We start from the raw sequence: 19190 nt of genomic DNA on the forward strand, positions 1-19190 counted from the left end.
TGTCTTTTTTTTCTGCAGGCGGTACATCCCAATTTTAAAGGATTACCCGAACCGCTACATCTATGAGCCGTGGAATGCCCCAGAATCTGTCCAGAAGGCGGCCAACTGTGTGGTAGGAGTGGATTATCCCAAACCAATGATAAACCACGCAGAAGGAAGTAGGCTCAACATTGAACGAATGAAACAAGTTTATCAGCAGCTATCCCACTACAGAGGACTCAGTGAGTTTACAAATCAACAGTCTGCCTTTATAGATTCTAGGTCTTTGTAATTTCAACAATCCCAATTAGACAACATTAGATCATATTCCCCTGATTTGGTTTTCAGGATTTTCATCTGGTTCATTAGAATAATTTACCAGGTATTCATTTTCCATAGAACAGGTTTGAACAGGAACTGCAGCTCATTAAAAAGCAAAGCTTAAAATTTGCAAAATATGAAAATGTGTGTAAATTCCCAACATGAGACAAGTTGGGTCAGATTAGAAAATACTTTTATCATATTTTGTCATATGCTATGCCTAATGAACTCACAGTATTTTTTTCACAAACTCTTGAATACATCTGGCCCTTCTCCTGCTGTTCGGTTTGAGCCCAGCCGCTGCATGGAGGACCAATCACAGCGCAGCTTTGTAGTCTAGTAGTAAGATAAGATAAGATATTCCTTTATTGTCCCACATGGGGAAATTTCATTGGTGCAACGCAGGTAGATCCAGAGGTAGATACAGAAGAACAGATCACTTATAGGAAGTCTGAAAAACACTTTCACTAGAAGATCTCCTATAAATAAATAAAAACTCCCATAGACAAATAAATAAATAAATACCATTGCATGTGATCACGACAGTAATTGCACATGAATATGTGTCACGACAGCACATAGATTGCACATGAATTTCACAGTAATTGCACATGAATTGCACATGAATTCCAACAGCAATTGCACATATGACAGAATTGCACATCAGTATTAGGTTAGGTCAGTATTGCGACGGGATAACGTGACGATCTCCGGGTAAGACGACAGTTCTCCGCAGTTTCATGAGTTCCTCCTTTGTGGAAACGCGGTACGGCACCGGCCGCGTGTAGTTCACGCCAAAAAATGTACCTACATAAACATAGTTTTAGCAAAATTACGGACTATTTTGTTTTTTAAACGTGCACATGGAAGCACTTTGTGTATTTGAGGAAGGGGAAGAAGTCTGTGCTTTTCTCTCACTGCTTAAACAACAGTTTGATTTTTCGGCTTGTTCACTTTGACTACTGGTAGTCAGAATCAAACATTCGTCATGACGTTATGCCTTTTCCCGACTGCTTTCGGCGAGAGCCTGCCCAGATTTATATGTGTATCACTGAATTTACTTCTACAAAATATCAATCTGGTGTGAGCCAGGTTAACTTAAATAAATATTATAGAGTTAAAGTTAATAGGATTCATATTTTAATTATAGTCCATTTGACTATACCATGTATATTAATTTAGAAAATATTTCCCATCCTTTTGATGATGCTTTTTCAGTCCTTTTGGTTCATTTTAAAAACTAATTTCAATAATTTATTGATTTTGCGTCAGCTGTGCTGTAACAATGGTTTTGACCGGATTTGGACATAGTTCAGTCTGGACACTAATTATAATTCTGCAACATCAGTTAACTCAAGAGTTTAAAAAAAATGTGTCTCTGTGCCATTTAATGATTAGTCTCCATTGTATTTAATTGAAGTGTTATGTTAGTGTTTTGTAATGGCCAGATGGCCCATATAAGCTTTAAGCCTAAAAAAAAATACCCTTATTTTAAATACCATCAAAATTATTTTATGTCAGTCTTTTTTAGGGGTCGACGTGAAGAATAAAAATCACCATTCAAATATGTTTTTATATATTTGGAAAAATATTTCATGGGTTTAGACTTTTAAATATTCAGTAATAGTAATAATCAATTTTATAACATTCTTCATCCAGAGCGGTGAGCATGTCATTAACAATTAATAGGGGATAGAAATGCATAGTTATGCTTGTAATAACTGAAAAGTATTATAAAATAATGGCAGCAGGAGTGTTTACAATAACTTTGTTAGTGGCTGGAATTAGCTGAGTATATATAGAGCCAATATATGTCCAAAATTACTGGCACATTTGTGTTGTCTGTGACTAGCACAATACGTTCAAATGCTTATTTGAACCTGGTTCTCTGTCCATATTTAAGGCTTACTTGCATCAGTACCGACTATCCAAGAGGAAGCAGAGCCACCGATGACGGATGAGTCTCAAACAAGCAGTGGCCCTGGTGAGAACACGGTTATCAGTCTCAAATATCTCTAGCTGCTGAGCTGGACAAAGAAGAAACAGAACAATATCTATGTGTTTTATGCCATAATACCTTGCATTTTCTTATTTTTTTTTAGACTCTCCAACCAAGCCTCCTGACATTGATGCAGCAGAGTGCTCCACAACTCCAGATTCATCTACCATGGATCTCGCCTCATTCCCAGCGGCTGTCACATACACAGCTGTTAAGGAGACTCATTGCTCACAAAACGAGCCCCCTACTACCATATCCTCCACCTCAACTGACTCTGCGGCAGCACAGTCCAAACCCTCATCACCTGCTTCGCCACGTCCAAATGTAGCCTGCAGCCCTGGTCGTACTGCCTCGTTGGGCCCCAGAAGAAAAAGCCTGGCCCGTAAGACGCGGCGTAGCCACAGACAGAGGGGGCAACAGAACTGTGCCACTGCAACCAAAGAGGGTGACGGGAGGACAGATGAGGAGTCCCGGGACAGTATTGCGACAGAGGATAAGATGGAGGAGGACATGGAGCAGGACGATGAAATGATGGAGGAAGAAATGCCTGGACAGTCATCAGGACATCAACAGTAACATGGTATTTACCAAACAATTGTATAATGAGATGTATGTAACAAAGTGATGTGTGTGTGTTTAGTGCACACCAGTGAGCCCGGTACTGTTTTTCTGTCCTTCAACCATTTACTGCTTTGACTCATTTGGGACCATAGCATTTTGAGCATAAAGTAGTTTTTATGCCATTTGTCTTTCAGTATGTGCGTTTCCACCCCCTTATTTTTGATGCGCATTTTGAAGTATTGCATAAGTAGAGGTGGAAATGCCAAATATTGCATTTCGAACCCTTTATGCGCATAAAACAAAATCTACCTCAAGAAAGCATATACATTTTTATGCAAATTATTACTTTTTTTCGCAAATTTTGAAAGGTGGTAATGCTTTTGGTTGCATAAACTCAAATATTAAAACTCATGTGATTGTGGCGGCAAAAATAGAGGCAGTAGCCTTTTGTTTGGAAGTAAACTTGGCTTATAGCATTATTAAAGTGTTAACAACCTCCTAATGTTTGGACAAGATGAAAAATCATGCAGATAATGACAATATAACATAAGGTGTGTCTCTAGCCAACCCAAACCAAGCAGACGGTGCACAGTGCGCCCTCTGCAGGATTAGTGGTGTCACAAACACAGAACAGACAGGCGGGTCCTGTAACCAGGCAACAAACACCCAGATATGCGCTTGAACGCTCGGATGGAAATGGAAATGAATTTACATTTGTTATTCACTTTTGTTATGCGAATTTAGGTAATATGTGCTTTTTGTGAGGGTGGAAACGCAGTTAGTGATATCACTATGTGTTCTGCTGGGGTTGGTTGCCATACCGATACACTACACAAACATGAGAAAACAGCCAAATAATATTTAGATGGTCTGAAAAGTAAAATACAAAATGGATTTAAACAACACATTTTCTGGAGTCTGTGATCAGTGGCATTCGTGCTCCCATGTTTGAGTTTCAACAGAAAAGGTGAGTGTGACGAAGGGAAAAGCTTGTGACGTCAATGCTATTTGTGCCTGAGAGTCTGAGAAGAGTCTGGCTGCAGACAATGGAGAGCGTCATGAGTTTCACATCCGGTTGGGTTTACTTCTTGATTATTAACCCTAAACCATAACCGTAAACAACTCAAATATGTATCTATAAAAATTTAAAGACATTTTTTTTCCCAGCTTTAATGTTTATATTTGTTTCTTGTGATGTGACAGAGCTCCATTGTTCAACTAATCGGATGTTGACGTCACACATTACCAATGGTGATTTGAAGATGCTAAATACTAATCCCAGTGTTAGTTAAAACATTTTCTGACATTATAGTGTGATAAATGTATTTACCAGGAGTGACCCAGCAGTTTATTGGGTTGTTCTACTGTTTTGTTTACTTTTTTACATCACTTTTGCTTATGCATCTATGGGTGTTTAACACACCAGCAACAAAAATGCCAAATTTCCATGGTAACAAGCGTCCACACCATACAGCGGCTGCAAGTCCTCAGAGTTTATTACAACAAAACTCAGATTAAAGTCGAACTTGAGTAACAGAGCTTCAGTCAGAGCCGTGCCACCAGTTAACTTTACCATCATCACATGAAATGTATCAATGAACACATTAAGCAAACGAGCGAAAAGGGGAAAATAAGATTCAGTAAACTGTATTATAATCACACGCTTTGCACACTTACTGTTGTCTTTCTTGTGACTTTTTTGGAGCCATGTGGTTTTGTAGATGAAGACATTTCCGGAAAGATCCAACTTGTCATTTTTATCCTATCAATACCTGCTCAAATTAGTAGTTTCACACTATTTTAAGTATTGATTCTTTTTACAATTTCAACTGGATCTTATGACTGAACAAGTAACGTGCATCATATCTTGTGCATACTGACAAAGTAATTCTTTCTTAAAAGTCATTGGGGTGGTTATCTTCTCATGAACACATAATTGACTAAAAGAGCAATTAATTAATGAATTAAGATAAACAATGTCCCAATGTTTGTCTTTGTGTTATGTTATATATCTTTGTGTTAGACTGTATGTATTTGATATATTTTTCTACTTTCAGGACTAAGGACTTGTCATTCTGCTCCAAAGGAAAACCATGATACCCAAGCCATACACCACAGAAAGTAGGATAAATAACAAGTCTTCATAGAATCTGTGACGCGCCTGATAAATTGTTCTTTGCTTTCTTCAAAACAAACACAGCCGTACTGTTTATTGGTAACTTTCTTGGTTCTGAGTTCATTGGTATCCACATTTTTTATCTTCATGTCTATAATATTTCCTGATTTTGTTTGTCATATTTCTATTGTCTGTTGCAATAATCTGTGTAAGTACAGGGCAGAGCCAAAAGCTTTTGTTTATCTATTCTAAATATATACATTATATATATAGATATATTGTATAATTAATTTGCATACTGTAGATGAAATACTATGTTGAAGGATTTTAGAAGTTGCCATATTTTTCTCTGGCAAGAAAAATGCTGCTTTTGTGGAATGGAAAGGAAAGATATTGTGTACTCCATATATTTTCTTGAGTAGGTAATGTAAATATGTGTAAAATATGAGAAGCGAGTGTAATAGTAGAGTGGTGTCACCAATGCTTAGAGCTGACTCTTAATGTGGCCAAAAGCGAACTCTAATGGACAGTAGAGATGATCATGGAGATGTGTTGTTTATACGACCCAGTGACAAAGCGCTTCATGACAAAACAACTAGTACACAACTAATACAGAGCTAAAACCAGGGTGTCCAAACTATGGCCCGGGGGCTGAATGCAGACCTCATACCAAATTTTCTTGGCTTCCTAGTGATTTAGCCTACATTTTCACTTAACACTGTAACTGTCATAGCTAACAATTTAGTGTAGGGCTTGTTCTAAAGGTGCTGGCACTACATTAAGGTGTGACTGCACATCAAAGCTTCAGATAAAAGCTACTTTTAAAAAAAAATATTCACAGTATTGCCCATCGAATTGCGGCCCTCTGCTTTCAAAATGTGGCCCTCGATTAAAAAAGTTTGGGCACCCCTGGAAACTAACTCAATAATCAACTTCTGTTTTAGTTTACTTTCAAATATCTCTCCAAAACTGATACAGCAATGTAGTATAAGTTTGATGTTTCTGCTACAAAAACAAAAAAACTGACTGGGGTCTTGCGGAAAAATTCCAAATACAAAGTCAAGTGTTAAACACGCACAGTACATGTAGAGCTGTGACAATCACTGTTGCTTTTTATAAGGCTTTATTTAATCGGAAAGTATTTGTTATGTTCTAGTTTTTAAGGGTTTGGCTTTTCTTGCCCTTCTTCGTGAAACCTCTTCTAGCCTGCCCAGTTTATTAAGAGAATGTGAGTGGGGCTGGGCAATATGAGGGGAAAGAATTAAGATTTTTTTCTCTCTTTGATCCATCTTGATTTTTGATTCGATTTTATTTGGTTTAAAAAAGCAAAGTCAAAATGGCTATTATTATTTCATGAACATAAACTGTACTGACTATTGATCTGTGCCATTTAACACAAATAATATTCAGATTTCATCCTCCAAAGTCGGACCTCTGCTCAAAACACTGACAGAGGATCAAATGTGGACCTCTCAATTCAAAAAACACTCCACAAATAATTTACTATTTCACATGACTCAATCTCGATGTTGCCCAGCCCTAGATGTGAGGGTCACTGTGTTTAAACTTCAACTGCTCTAGATCACCTTGGTTCCTGGATTAACCAAATATCTTTCTGACATTTAAAATGTTTTTATTTTGCTAGATTTAAAAATACTCATCCTCTGCTTGTCCCCCTGCAGATGCATTAAAAACACACACACACACACATACATGTCATTTTTAAAAAGTATTTGGCATGAATAAGTACGAATATGAATAAGAACTGAAAATGGCAACAATTGAGCCCTAAAGCTCATCTGGTGGTAATAGGTTTAACAAGCAAATTGAATAATTTTCTCAGATTTCAACATTTAAAAAAGGACACTAACAGTTTACAAGCCTGCATTGCTTGTATGTGACTACGTTCCAGGTAATGGCAGTATGAAGTTCTAAAGCTAAGATGGATATGTGGCTATTTATTTGTTTTGTATTGTATAAAGAATTTATTTTCAATAAAATTCCTAAAGGGTTTTTGTGAAGCATTTCTTTATAGAAAAGTGGCTCCATGCCCATTTTGATAGCACAAAAATAAAGTAGATACTGGTACATTTTAGGACAATTGTACAAATAAACTAACCAAATGAAAATGATTTGCTGATTTCAATGAAGGGATGAATGCAGTATTGAAGTATACTTTTATTTCTAGATGTAGTGTAGTGTGTTTCCCAGATGAAAAAAGATATTGTCCTGAGCTGCATGATCTGCTGCTTGGCTGATATTCGAAACTTCCCTGTTAGAAAAAAAGCATACTGAAGCAGGAACAGTTTTAAATCAAACCCAGAGGACAAAATACTAATTTTCTTATACATTATACAGATAAATGCTATTATAACTTTGTTGCATAGTTTATTTTTGTCTGTTTGTAGAAGCATCTTTCTTCATGCGAACACTACATATTATAATGCATCATTCAGACAAGGGGCCAGTGACACTGAGACGTCTTGCAGGCAGCACAGATTCTACCTTTAAATAAGAAAATGTATTTAAAGGTGTTGAGGTCCACGCAGAAAGCAGTGCTGTGAGCAGAGCAGAGGAAGAGGCAGATAATGCTTGTTGATCGATCAGAGGAGCAGCTGTCCCGAACCAATCCTGAAAATTGAGAGGGCATTTGAGACCTTCTGCATTACTCTGCACAGAGATGCTCTTAGTTTATACAGCCTGCCTTCCACAAAGCAGGGAGTCTGCACGGCTACAGCAGGATCTCTTGGATTACTTTTATATTTCATTGACGATGAGACTGGATTTTCAGAGGACAAAAAGGTTGTCAGTTGGCACTAAGATGGAGTAAAAAAGTTCTACAACGAATGTCTGAGTCAAGCATTCTGACTGACTGCAGTGAGAGTAAGTTGAGGATGATTCGGATGCAGGAGTTTTTCACTTTCAGGATTACTGACCTCACTTGGAAGACCCCCTTTTTGTAATGTTTTACTAGGGCTGAGACAGAATGTTGCAGAGATAAAGCTTTTCTAGTCCAAGCTTGGCGCTGGTCCAGGGCTGCTGTGCTTCAGATGGAGGCTGAGCAAGATGAGCAGGATCTGGAGGACCAAGTAGAGAAATGGTAGACATAATAATCCTTTTGAAGTGTTTTTTAAAAGTTAAAGTTCTCTGTAATTACGAAAGCTATTCATTTCTGTCAGTAATTAAGCTACTATGTACAATGTGAATATAATTTGGTCCAGGTCTACACACTACGATTAGATTTGATATTCGTTGCTATTATTATTATTGTTATTCATTGTTGTATGTTGTATGTTTCACCTTCACGCCGAAACAAGTTCCTATGTTTGTGAATTGTACTTACTAACAATGGAAATAAACATTTTCTGATTCTGATGGAAATAAAATAAAATAAAAAGTGAAGACTCAATATTACCATTAGTATGATGTTGCACTTCTCACTTTTGCCACTAGATGTCAGCAAAAAGACCAGGCAGGCATGGGCATCAGTTACAGAAATGCAACATTAGACACGCTAATATAAAAATGTGTTGTACAAATGTTTTTTAGGCTCACAGATGACTTCAGTTTGAATGAGTTTGAAGATGAAGATTTGTCTGAGCTGACCGAAATGAAAGACCACGACCTGGTAAGTTATTGTCTCGTAACTGGTTTACGACACGTTGCATGTGCTCCATTTGACATCTCATTCTGGTACTGACCTGGGGAAGTTTGTTAGCTAAAGGGCAAATACACCTATCTCAACGGCAATAGCTGAGTTTGACATCAGAAAGTGAGATTTATTATTATTATTATTATTATTATTATTTATTTATTATTATTATTTATTTATTTATTTATTATGTAATTATCCATTGGGCTATAATGTGGAATTTTTCAATGTTTGCTTAAAAACACACTGGCAATATTCAGACTAATTCTACACTTTGATTTACTATAAGCTATTACGTCTTTCACTTAAATAATGCACTAGTCAACCTCTGCAAACCTTAATTAATGAGGAACTTCGCCAAACAAACTGTTTGTTAAAGACACAGTGTTGGTAATAGTGATCACGTGATATTATGTATCATTAATTGCACTGAATGCACAAGATTACATCTGTGTGTTTCATAGCAGACAAAGCCTGTAGGTATTTTAATGGGTCACACACCATTTGTGTTTATTAGCCTTATTCACACAAACTGCCACAGGCAGAACAGCTGATGATGTCACCCTGCAGTCTGATTGGTTGCTCACACTTCCTCCTCCCTGCCATCTTCTCTCACTCTTCTTCCTCCTACCCTCCCCTTTCTCTCTCCCATCCCTGTGCTCTTCTCCTGCCAGGCACATGACGAAGATGGTGACGATGATGTGACAGCTCAACCGGCCAGTCAGCTTTCAGCTAGGGAGTGGAGGGGGTGTGTCTGCAGCAGCAGCCTGGAGCTGATCGATGCTGAGGAGACTGAAGAGGAAGAGGGAGCAGAGCAGAAGGTAGAAGAGGTGGGTGGGGGAGGAGGAGGCCTTGTCCGGGAAGAGGAGCAGCCCCTAATATTGAGCTTGGAGCAGGGGGGCGTTGGGCCACCAACCTGTTCTCCGGTCATGGACAAATTCCGACCAAAGAGGCCGACCACATTGGCTCTGTTCCAACAGCAGCCACAAGCCGGCTCCCAGGTAAGAGCGTAGGGGAGGAGACCAGTGTTATTTGTTTTTATATAGCAGAGAAAATAGGTCAGTATATGTCAGCCAGGGGCTTTGGGATAATGTCAACCCCTTCTGTAGCTCTGTTTGCTTATGTGCTGGCTGTGGGATGTGGTCTGGCCTGGGCATTTTGTGAAAAATAGCTGCATCGACCTGCTTTTCATGTTCTGTAGTATTGCAATTCATAAATCCACCCTGTCGCTCTAGTGATGCTCAAGGACACTGGATGTTGATACCTTCTCCTCTTTCCAATAAAAAGGTGTACAGGGTGATGCTTGATTTGTCTTTAGCACAATCCCAAGGGTGGGATGTTATTGTACTATATAATGAAAGTCACAGTGGTCCACGGCCAGCCTCAATGCTGTTCGAGGCATCAGCAGGAGCAGTAGTTGGGGCCTGGTCTACCACTTTAAATGAGCAGCATCCTGTTTATCGTGTCAGCTCATATCAGAGCACACTCATTTCACCTCCTCACCGCTTTAGCTTTAATATTAACGTCAACTCTACATAAAGGCTCAGCTCAGTATTTTATATCGAGTGAGATGTGTTATGTAGGTCTCCATCAAATAAAACCAAGAACAACAAAGATGTGCCCTCCAGTCCCCCCAAAATAACAAATGCCCAAAGACAGCAAAAAGATCCAGCTAAATTTGACCTGACCTGCTACTTTATAGCAAGGAATTTAGTACAGAAGAGCATTATTACAGTATATTATTTTAATTTCAGTTGTTCAGAGTGTATCTTACAGTCTAAAACGGTACAAAATACAATATGAATTAGATAGACACTGAACTATCTGAAAAAACTAAATATGAACGTCTACTTCACATAATTAAAACATTATTATGTCAAAACCAGAAATAGGTTACAAATATTTAAATACTTTTGATTAATATATAGCCTACTACAGGGCTTCTTATACTAAGAGAATACTAAGAATCCATAAATGATAAAGTAAAATTGTGTGTGACTAGTTGAATCAACAAGCTTCACGGTCCTTAAAATGTTCAATTCCTCAAATGTTTCAGTTTATCTTTGCCGGGCCAAGTGTTTAGAAAAGGCTGTGATATGTTATAGTTTCAGGGGTTACTTCAATAAATTGAATTGAATAATAGTTTCAGGCTTTGCAAATGTTAATAATAGATGTGTACTGTGCACACTGTATATTTATTTTCTGTCTAAGGTCACAGAAGATTGTCTGTCAGTCAATGATCCTGATGAAATATTATCAGAAGATAAAATGCTGATGCGGACAAAGTCTTCAGTATCAGGCCTCTGTGAGTTATGATAGCAGTAATCTCAGGATGCACATCCAATGTATTTTTACTGTGTGCTTTCTAACCATCAGACTTTTAAAATATGGAATCTTCATTCCTCTAGTTGTATATTACATAATATGTTGTTAAAGAAAGCTGACGTGACTCAACTGAAAATGTTATATTTTTGTCCTCGAACCCTTATATTCTATATTTTATTATTTTATAAAGCAGATCTGCCCAAGATGATGATAATTTGGGTCTGCTTCACAATGAAAACTGGTCACATCACACTGTTTAATACACTCAAGTTTAATACACTCAAGATTGCGTTCCAGTTTGATGAAGCTGAGGTTATATTTTACTTGCAATTTGTATGACTCAAATTTCATTAGTAAATCAAAGGCAACCATTAACATAAACATGAATTAATCTTTTATTGTCTGTTGAACAGTTTGTCCAGTGTTCTCCTGTACTTCCCTGTTTCCATCCTGCAGTGGATGGCATGGCTAGGTTTTCTGATCCATTTAAGTGTATTGATTTTCCTCTGCTATCACTCTTTTTTAAATGTACAATATACAATACAACATATAAGCACTAGTTAATAGATGTATTAACTAGTGCTTATACTAACTATTGCTTATACATTTTTAGCAAGTTTACTTTACATCAAGAATTGATTTCACTCTTTCTAATTTGCTCCTATCCTGAGGAGTCAGCTTCTCCTAATTTATTTGTATTGCTGCCTAAAGGAAAAGCATGTAGTCGTGACTGGCTGAATTACTCCCAAACATTACAGATACTAACTTCAGACAAATTGATAAAATGTAGAGATTTGTTACTGCTCGGTGATGGAAATAAGTTTAATGTGTCATGAGTGACATGAGTGAGGACTCCCACATTTACATGTAACCATAGAAACAGCTGGTCGAGCTGCTGATGCATTATGGGATATGGGAGTGAGTCAGCTCTCTGACATCGAGGCAGAATCGTCACACACTTCCTGCTTTTTCCCTTCCTGGCATTGACGTCACAAGTTCTGGATTTACAGCCTGAAAAGGCCTTCATTTGCATTTGTCAGACGTTCTTCTTAACAAATATGCATTTTGTGTCTACTATCTTATAGGACACCATAAACAATAATTCTCTTGGTAAAAAGGACAGTTGGAAAGACTCTCACTCCTCCTCGCCGCACATCACAGGTGAGGACAGATCATGGTCTGCTCTATCAAGGAACTAATCAATTACATTAGCAGCATTTCATGTGGCTCAGTCTGTGCTCCTCAATCATCCCTCCTCATCTTTACCTTTTGGAAACAGACACTATTATAATGAAGCTTAGGTTTCATAGTGTTTAATGTGAACTGTTTTTTGAGCCCATGTGCTCTTGCTCTTTACATTCAACAAAAATGTTTTACAGAATTAACAAATAAATCTTCCTTTTAAGTTGATATCTATAAAGTAAATAACAAAAGTGCCATTCTTTTTCTTGTTCTCGTGTTTTCTGCCCATATGTGAGTTTAGTTCTTTAATCAACCCAAAACATTTTAGAATTTGATCATCTTTATCAATTTATAAAAGCCAATATTACAGTACACTGTATGTATGGCCTCAGTGTACTGTGTTGTTATAAATGACTCACTGGAACAAAGATTATTCTTCAGTCGGCGTCTTGTTGCTCAATACAGTATGTAACCAGCCCATGTGCTTTCTTTGTCTCTCCATGTGAAGGGGATAAAACACCCCCGGGTGCTCAGCCCAAAGCCGAGACCAAGGTCCGACCCAGCACCCGTCGCCCGGCCCCCAAACCCCCTCTGACCAATGGAGTCAACAGCAGAGCTAACGGACAACCTACTTCTGCCACAACAACCGACACACGTGCACGGGTCAGAGAGAGACCGGGGTCCACCAGTGCAAGCAACCAATCCCCCAGGAGTCAGCGCAGGGGAGCAGGTGGTGCCGGGGCGGCGGGTAAAGGAGCAGGACGAGGTGGGGTGAGAGACAGGAACCAGACCGACCCAAAAGCCAAGGATGGACCAGGCAAGGACGAGAGGCGAGGGACTCGGCTGTGTGAGGAGAAGTGCAGAGATAAAGACAAGAATGGACACTCCAGAATAAGGGAGACGATTGGACTAAGAGGAAGGGCAGAGGCCAAAACAAAAGCACCCCCTAAAGCTCCCACCAAAGGAGCTGCAAGCAAAGCTAATAACATGCTGAACAACCATCAACCTTACCTGCCCGCCATGGTGGTCCCTCGCACTCCTGTTGCACCTAGAAAGAATGACAAGAGCAAAGAGAAAGGTATGGTGAAGTTTAAAAAACTGGTTTTAATGTTCAAAATCTGTAGTTGCAACATCTTTTGGGCTCCTCACATCATCGCTATGTCAACATAACTCTGTTTCATTATTTCAGGTAATGCAATACCAAATAAGTAGCCATCAACGTGAAGGGAAATGTTGCATTAAACCTGCCAAGCTTGTTTTGTGTATTTGTTAACTGCATTAGTATTAGTAGAAAAAGCTTCAGTTGTAGTCATCTAGACTCAGTTTGAAAAAATAGACGTTGTAGTCATTGTCAATGGCCATTGACAATGACTCTTGGATGAGAGTCGAAACGTCTATTTTTTCAAACTGAGTCCAGATGACTACAACTGAAGCTTTTTCTACTATGGAACACGCCTGGACGAATGAGGGGTTACACTGCATTAGTATTATGTCATCTTTGAGTCGTTGGCTGCATATTTCCTCTTGTGCTGTTTAATCTCTTTCTTATTTAACACTGATTACACAGCTTTAAAGCTTCTAATCCACAGTTTTAATAAGTGGCACAAATACCTTTGTTGTTTGTCAATCTAGAGATGCAAAAACTGTTAAATATATATTTTTTTGTTTTATATTATGATCTTTTATATATACACAGTGTATGTTGTATGTAACGTTTAAATGTATTATCTATAAAATGGCAAATGCATTGATGTTGCTGATCCAAATCTCTCCATGTCCTGTATTTGTGACTAGGCCAAAACCATGATAGAAAACAGGAACAGCCTCCTGCCCTGTCCCGCTCCAGCAGTGAGGGAGGCTCCAACAGAATGTCCCTGAGCTCGGACACTGAGGGCCCCCCACCTGGACCCCTGCACCCCTCCCTGTCCTACAACCCCAACCCTGACATCAGCGAGGAGGACGGGGAGGGAGAGCCCACCCCCTCTAAGAACACAACACAGAACTGTCCTGAGGAAAAGACAGAACCTAAACCAAGACTAGAACAAGCAAACATAGACATAGATCAAAACAGCACTAATAATGTCTCAGTAAACCATGGTGTAGTCTGGACTGTCCCAAAGAGTGAGACCACCGCAGGCCTGAACTATGACTCTGTGAAGTACACTCTGGTGGTGGATGAGAACGCTCAGTTGGAGCTGGTCAGCCTCAAGGACTGTTTGCACAGCTACAGCGGGCACAAAGACGACAGTGACACAGAGACAGTCTACCAGTCAGCCAACGAGGACGAGGATCCAGAGTATGAGGTGGAGAGGAAGAAGAAGGAAGAGGTGACCAAGAAGCAAGGTATGTGCGTGTGTGCGTCCATGCCTCAGGAATGTGTCTGTAAATTAAGCATATAAATCACCCTAAGCTAAAGATGAAAGCTAATCAGTAAAACAAGATTGTTCAAGATGATTTTTTAAAAATGACTTCGTACAAATAGAGTAGAGTTATAAGCTTAGCATTACAAGCCTTGCATTTAAATTTATCTTTTCCTTCAGTGATCACAAGTGTGGACATGTTTTATTCACAACTGGCCTCATGAGACTACACTATATCAGATATCACTTTCTCTTGATATGGAAAGCCTTCTTGCTACAATGATTATGAGAAGTAAAGGATGGATACTTTTTTTTAATTGCACATTTCCTAACTGTTTCATATTAACCCCTTAAAATGCTATGTCATTAGAATGTTCAAAATGTGGGCATGAAGGCGACTGGAGGCAAAATAAAGTAGACAATGACAGGGCTTCTTAAAGTGGTGGTCAGGACCTCTCGGGGGTCCCAAAGCATGAGCTAATTTCCATGATGTAATGTTAAAATGATTACACTGTATTAAATCTCAATGTTTAGTTAAAAACAGTATGTTTAGTGAAACTGGGTCAGAAAACACAATAAACTACTAATATAATCACAATTGAACCCAATTTAAAATGGTTTAGAACTTGAGATTATTACAGTCTCTTTTATATTTCTGTGGGGGTCCAGAGTCGGTTTCATGGTTATTTTGGGGGTCCCAGCCTGAAAAGTTTGGAAACCCCTTGACTATAACATACACACACTGTGATTAACTGTCATCAGTTCAGAATGCAGTCTTTACAACAAAAAATGATTAACAATTTCTAGGGTCAGATGTGTCAGATAATTTGATTTTCTAGCCACAAAATTGTGTTTGTAAGTGTGTAAAATGTCTATAAAATTAAACTAATATATAAATATTTGTCAAATAAAATGTAAAAATCATGATTTAGTGATATTTTTAAGTAAATTCTCTTTTCTCCACAGTATCACAATATTATATGTTGTTTTAACCAGGTTAAGTTGTTCTTCTACTTTTGTCTCTTCCCATAGAGAGGAGGAAAGAGGAGGAGAGGAAAAGGAAAGAGGAGGAGGATTTGCAGCGGAGGAGAGAAGAAGAGGTGAAAAGACGGAAGGAAGTAGTGGCAACTTTTTATAAACATCCAAAATTCAGATCTACCACCACAACCACTGAAGAAGGTCAGTCCAGCGAGGCCAAGGCCACAGCGCCGCGCAGCAAAAAGTTCCTCAACCTTTTTGGAGATGACAGCAATTACAGTGAAACAGGTGATTTTTGAATAATATTATATTGTTTATCTGTGGCCGATAAAACCCCTTGCCTCACCCTGCAGTACGCCGTATAAAGTAAAAACAACTATTGACAGTAGATTTGAGCGGGAATACATTAAACCATATGTTGGTGTGTATCAATTCTGTGTTACATTTGATCAGGTGCCAGCTCTTTTGGCATGTTCTCCTGCGTTTTGAACGGAGTGGAGCGACAACAGAGCCACAGAGCTGTCTACAGGTAACCGTTTATTGACCAAATATGTTTTAATAGAGCACTAATTGCAGACTGCAGAGGAGAGTTAGACTTCTATGTGTGCGTAGGTTTGTTCCTCGCCACGCCGATGAGCTGTGCTTAGAGACAGACGACCCAGTGTTGATCCTAAAGCAGTCTGAAGACCTGTGGTGTCAGGGCTACAACATGAGGACGGGAGCCACTGGAATCTTTCCTGCTTTCTACGTGGTCAAAGTGTCCAAAGATAGTAACAATGGTATTCTGACATTTTCTCTAAACGTTTAATTTATATGTTTTAATATTGTTGATTATACCTCTTTGTTATTTCCTCTCAGCCCCTAAAGAAGGCTGGTTAGAGCAGTTTATGGTGCGCTTCCTTGGGTCCGTCCAGGTGCCTATCTTCAAAGGCAATGATGTGCTCTGTGCAGCTATGCATAAGGTTTGTTAATTATATTACAGCAATCCAAAACTATTTACCTAGAAGTATTTATTTATTGAAGTAGTGATACTGTATATTTAGTAGAATGAACCCATGTAAAAAAAGAAAACAGAACAGAAGCTTCACATTATCTAATTGGATACAAAGGTATAACATTACATACGTGTTTGTCCTTTTAATTATTAGTGTGTCTGGTGTCTTGCAGGTGGCGTGTAACAGGCGGCAGGCGGGGCAGCCCCCCTCTGCTTGTGTGCTGGAGGTCAGTGTAAAAGGGGTGAAGATTATCGTGCAGGACCAATGCCATTCGGCTCACAGGGTATGGCTTTATTACAAAGTCTTCACGGCCATAAATTATCATTATTCGCAATACAAAAACACATTTGAACACCACTTGTGGAAAAGTACTAAGACATTTATTCCCCTTTTTGTTTCAGGGGGACCAGTGCTTTAATTTCTTCCAGCTGAAGAACATTTCCTTTTGTGGCTGCCATCCAAAACACAACAGATATTTTGGTTTAATCACCAAACACCCTGACCAACATCGCTTTGCCTGTCACGTGTTGATGTCAGATACAACGCTGTATCCTCTGGCTGAATGTGTAGGGTAAGAAACCATCCCTTACAAGACTTTAACATGTTATTAGATTTGGAATATTTCAACAAAGGTAAACAGACTACTACAAACTAAGCCAGTGTCAAACTGTTGAATTAGTTACCTTGCACCCCTGTACAAACACGACATGTTGTGACACGTTAGAGTATAGGTATATATATATTTAGGTTTATTGGGTGTGAGATGACATTTATTCAATTGCCTTAACCAGCTTCAAATGTACATGTGACACTTTACTCCCTGTTTTGGGCTGTGTGGTTAATTGTGTTTCTTCTCTCCACTTTCTGTCCTTCCAGGAGAGCGTTCAAACAATACTATAAGCAAAATATTGGCTACTCATGTCCTACTGAAGACATCTTTATTGAGTAAGACCGCACTGCCTTGTCGCTGCGTGCATGTAAGCTTGGTCTTACACATCTAAACTGACTGACCGCCATAACACTTCTTTCTCTGGCTCTGCATGGTGGATTTTTCATTTACATTTTGGTATAAAACACACTGTCCCTGGCTTCTCTCTCTAGCTGCATCTCAGGATGTTTATGGTATTACCAGAGATATCCACACATTTAACAAAAATTCACCTGAACTTAACATGTTTTATCACTTAATGTTTGATGTTTTTAATCATAAGAACGCCCATTGCTTTATGATGGTATAATTGCAGGTTGAACCATCTCTAGTCATATAGATAGATGATGACATAATGTATCATTTGTATGTAACATTATCTAGCTATGTCTAATAACAAAGCAACAATACAGAAGAATGAAAAGTGGCACAGATTGCAGATTCAGTTTTAAAGGCTACATTGTTTACCCATTGTGTGCTAATTGAACAAAATACAGAATGAACAAAAAACTAGTGATTACTACGATGGCAAACATTTGTCCTACATTTGATGGGGAACAATGTACCTATTGTAAGTTTTCTTCTTCTTGCACAAATGAGGGTTCATCTAAAATATCAAAACATAAAATGTAAATTATAAACCCTACACATGACAATCTACTGTTGAAATGTCTGAAGGTGTCTAATTTTACTTTTGCTGCTTATTTTTGTCATCCACAAATGTATGCAATGCACTTTTCCTTTACTTGTGAATAAGGCCCAAATGACGCCGTGCAATTTCTGTCATTTACCAAGGATCCTGGTGGACTGGACCACTGCAGATGTTTCGGACAGTGGCATCCTCAGCTCAGGCTTTCTCTGCATTGTCAGTTGAAAAATAAACCAAAATAAGTTATTGTAGATTTGCTAAAAAAAAAATAGAATTCAACAACTAAGAAACATGCATGTTAGCCTGATGAGCCAGGCCCTACTTTCTGTCTTTGTGTAGAATAGGAAAAGAGGATTGACCAGTAATTAACTTTTTAAAATTGGGTATGCAAAACATATAAGAGCTTCCAGTGTATGCAGCATGACTAGGATAGATATACATAAAACAATGTCTGACAACGACAATGGAGATTAAGCCTGATTTCGTAGTACTTTCTGAATATAGTGCCTTTCTTTTTTTTATTAATTTCCTGTTATTGCAATGACTGTCTTTTTGCGTTGTTTACAAATGTCTCCAGTCTAAGCCCACAATGCAGTGTTTTTGAATCTAGAACTGACAAAATGTGCTGCTGATGTATGTCTAGTATGAAACTGTGGCACCAGATCCAGCCCCCCAAAAACCCACGCCTCCTTTGTGTCCGTCCACATGTGACTGTCATTATGGTACATTGTAAATAAACCACCATCATACAGTATATATTCTGTATAGATTTAAGTGTATGTTTGTATAGGGTTATTATTGTATGCTGTCAGTTTGACCAAAACCTGAGTGTAAGTGACACTGCATGATGTTAATGTTGTCAAATGGAGACAATATGCAGAATTGTTTAACAAAGTTCTTGTCAATAAATCATGTTTACAACTAAAAAGCAGAATTATATGATATATCTACAGATTGACACCAATAAGCAAATTACTTTTAATGGTATGCAAATGTATTCAATAATTAATACAAATAATATGTAAGGTACTTTTAAATACAGGGATGAGCATGAGGCACCTCCCACAACCTTAACTGAGAGACAAACATACAACAAAACAAAACAAAGTGAGCAATGCAGTTAAATGTTCTATAAGCGGCTTTGA

General features: G+C 38.5%; 2 protein-coding genes across 4 annotated transcripts in view; both read left to right on the forward strand.

Moving 5' to 3' along the window:
* Positions 1–2885, forward strand: part of cry2 (cryptochrome circadian regulator 2) — an 11665-nt gene extending 8780 nt beyond the window's left edge. The window contains exons 10-12 of one of the 3 annotated variants that reach the window (XM_072435682.1): positions 19–221; positions 2204–2295; positions 2417–2885. In XM_072435682.1, the coding sequence (XP_072291783.1) occupies positions 19–221; positions 2204–2295; positions 2417–2875 (754 nt within the window). In that variant the 3' untranslated portion in view covers positions 2876–2885. Of the gene's footprint in view, positions 1–18; positions 222–2203; positions 2296–2402 lie in introns of all 3 variants that reach the window. The other 2 variants (XM_072435681.1, XM_072435683.1) reach the window with 2 other exon arrangements.
* Positions 2886–9381: 6496 nt separating this feature from the next.
* Positions 9382–18979, forward strand: LOC140349375 (C-Jun-amino-terminal kinase-interacting protein 1-like). The gene is made up of 11 exons (XM_072435684.1): positions 9382–9629; positions 12039–12114; positions 12644–13213; positions 13930–14478; positions 15528–15761; positions 15927–16002; positions 16086–16252; positions 16332–16435; positions 16641–16751; positions 16870–17039; positions 17345–18979. The coding sequence occupies exons 1-11, from the start codon at positions 9558–9560 to the stop codon at positions 17415–17417; spliced, it is 2202 nt and encodes a 733-aa protein (XP_072291785.1). The 5' UTR covers positions 9382–9557; the 3' UTR covers positions 17418–18979.
* The last annotated feature ends 211 nt before the right edge of the window (positions 18980–19190 follow it).

This window comes from Eucyclogobius newberryi, unplaced genomic scaffold (genome assembly GCF_026437365.1).
Source record: "Eucyclogobius newberryi isolate DKJ021-1_F unplaced genomic scaffold, fEucNew1.0.hap1 SCAF_7, whole genome shotgun sequence".
Lineage (NCBI taxonomy): Eukaryota > Metazoa > Chordata > Actinopteri > Gobiiformes > Gobiidae > Eucyclogobius > Eucyclogobius newberryi.

What these genes read in the sequence shown, in the direction of transcription:
- LOC140349375 (XM_072435684.1), top strand. Translation starts at nt 9,558, where the DNA reads ATGGACAAATTCCGACCAAAGAGGCCGACCACATTGGCTCTGTTCCAA. An exon ending in AGAGGTGACCAAGAAGCAAG is followed by an intron (nt 14,479 to 15,527) that starts GTATGTGCGTGT and finishes CTCTTCCCATAG; the next exon opens with AGAGGAGGAAAGAGGAGGAG. An exon ending in CCTCTGGCTGAATGTGTAGG is followed by an intron (nt 17,040 to 17,344) that starts GTAAGAAACCAT and finishes CTGTCCTTCCAG; the next exon opens with GAGAGCGTTCAAACAATACT.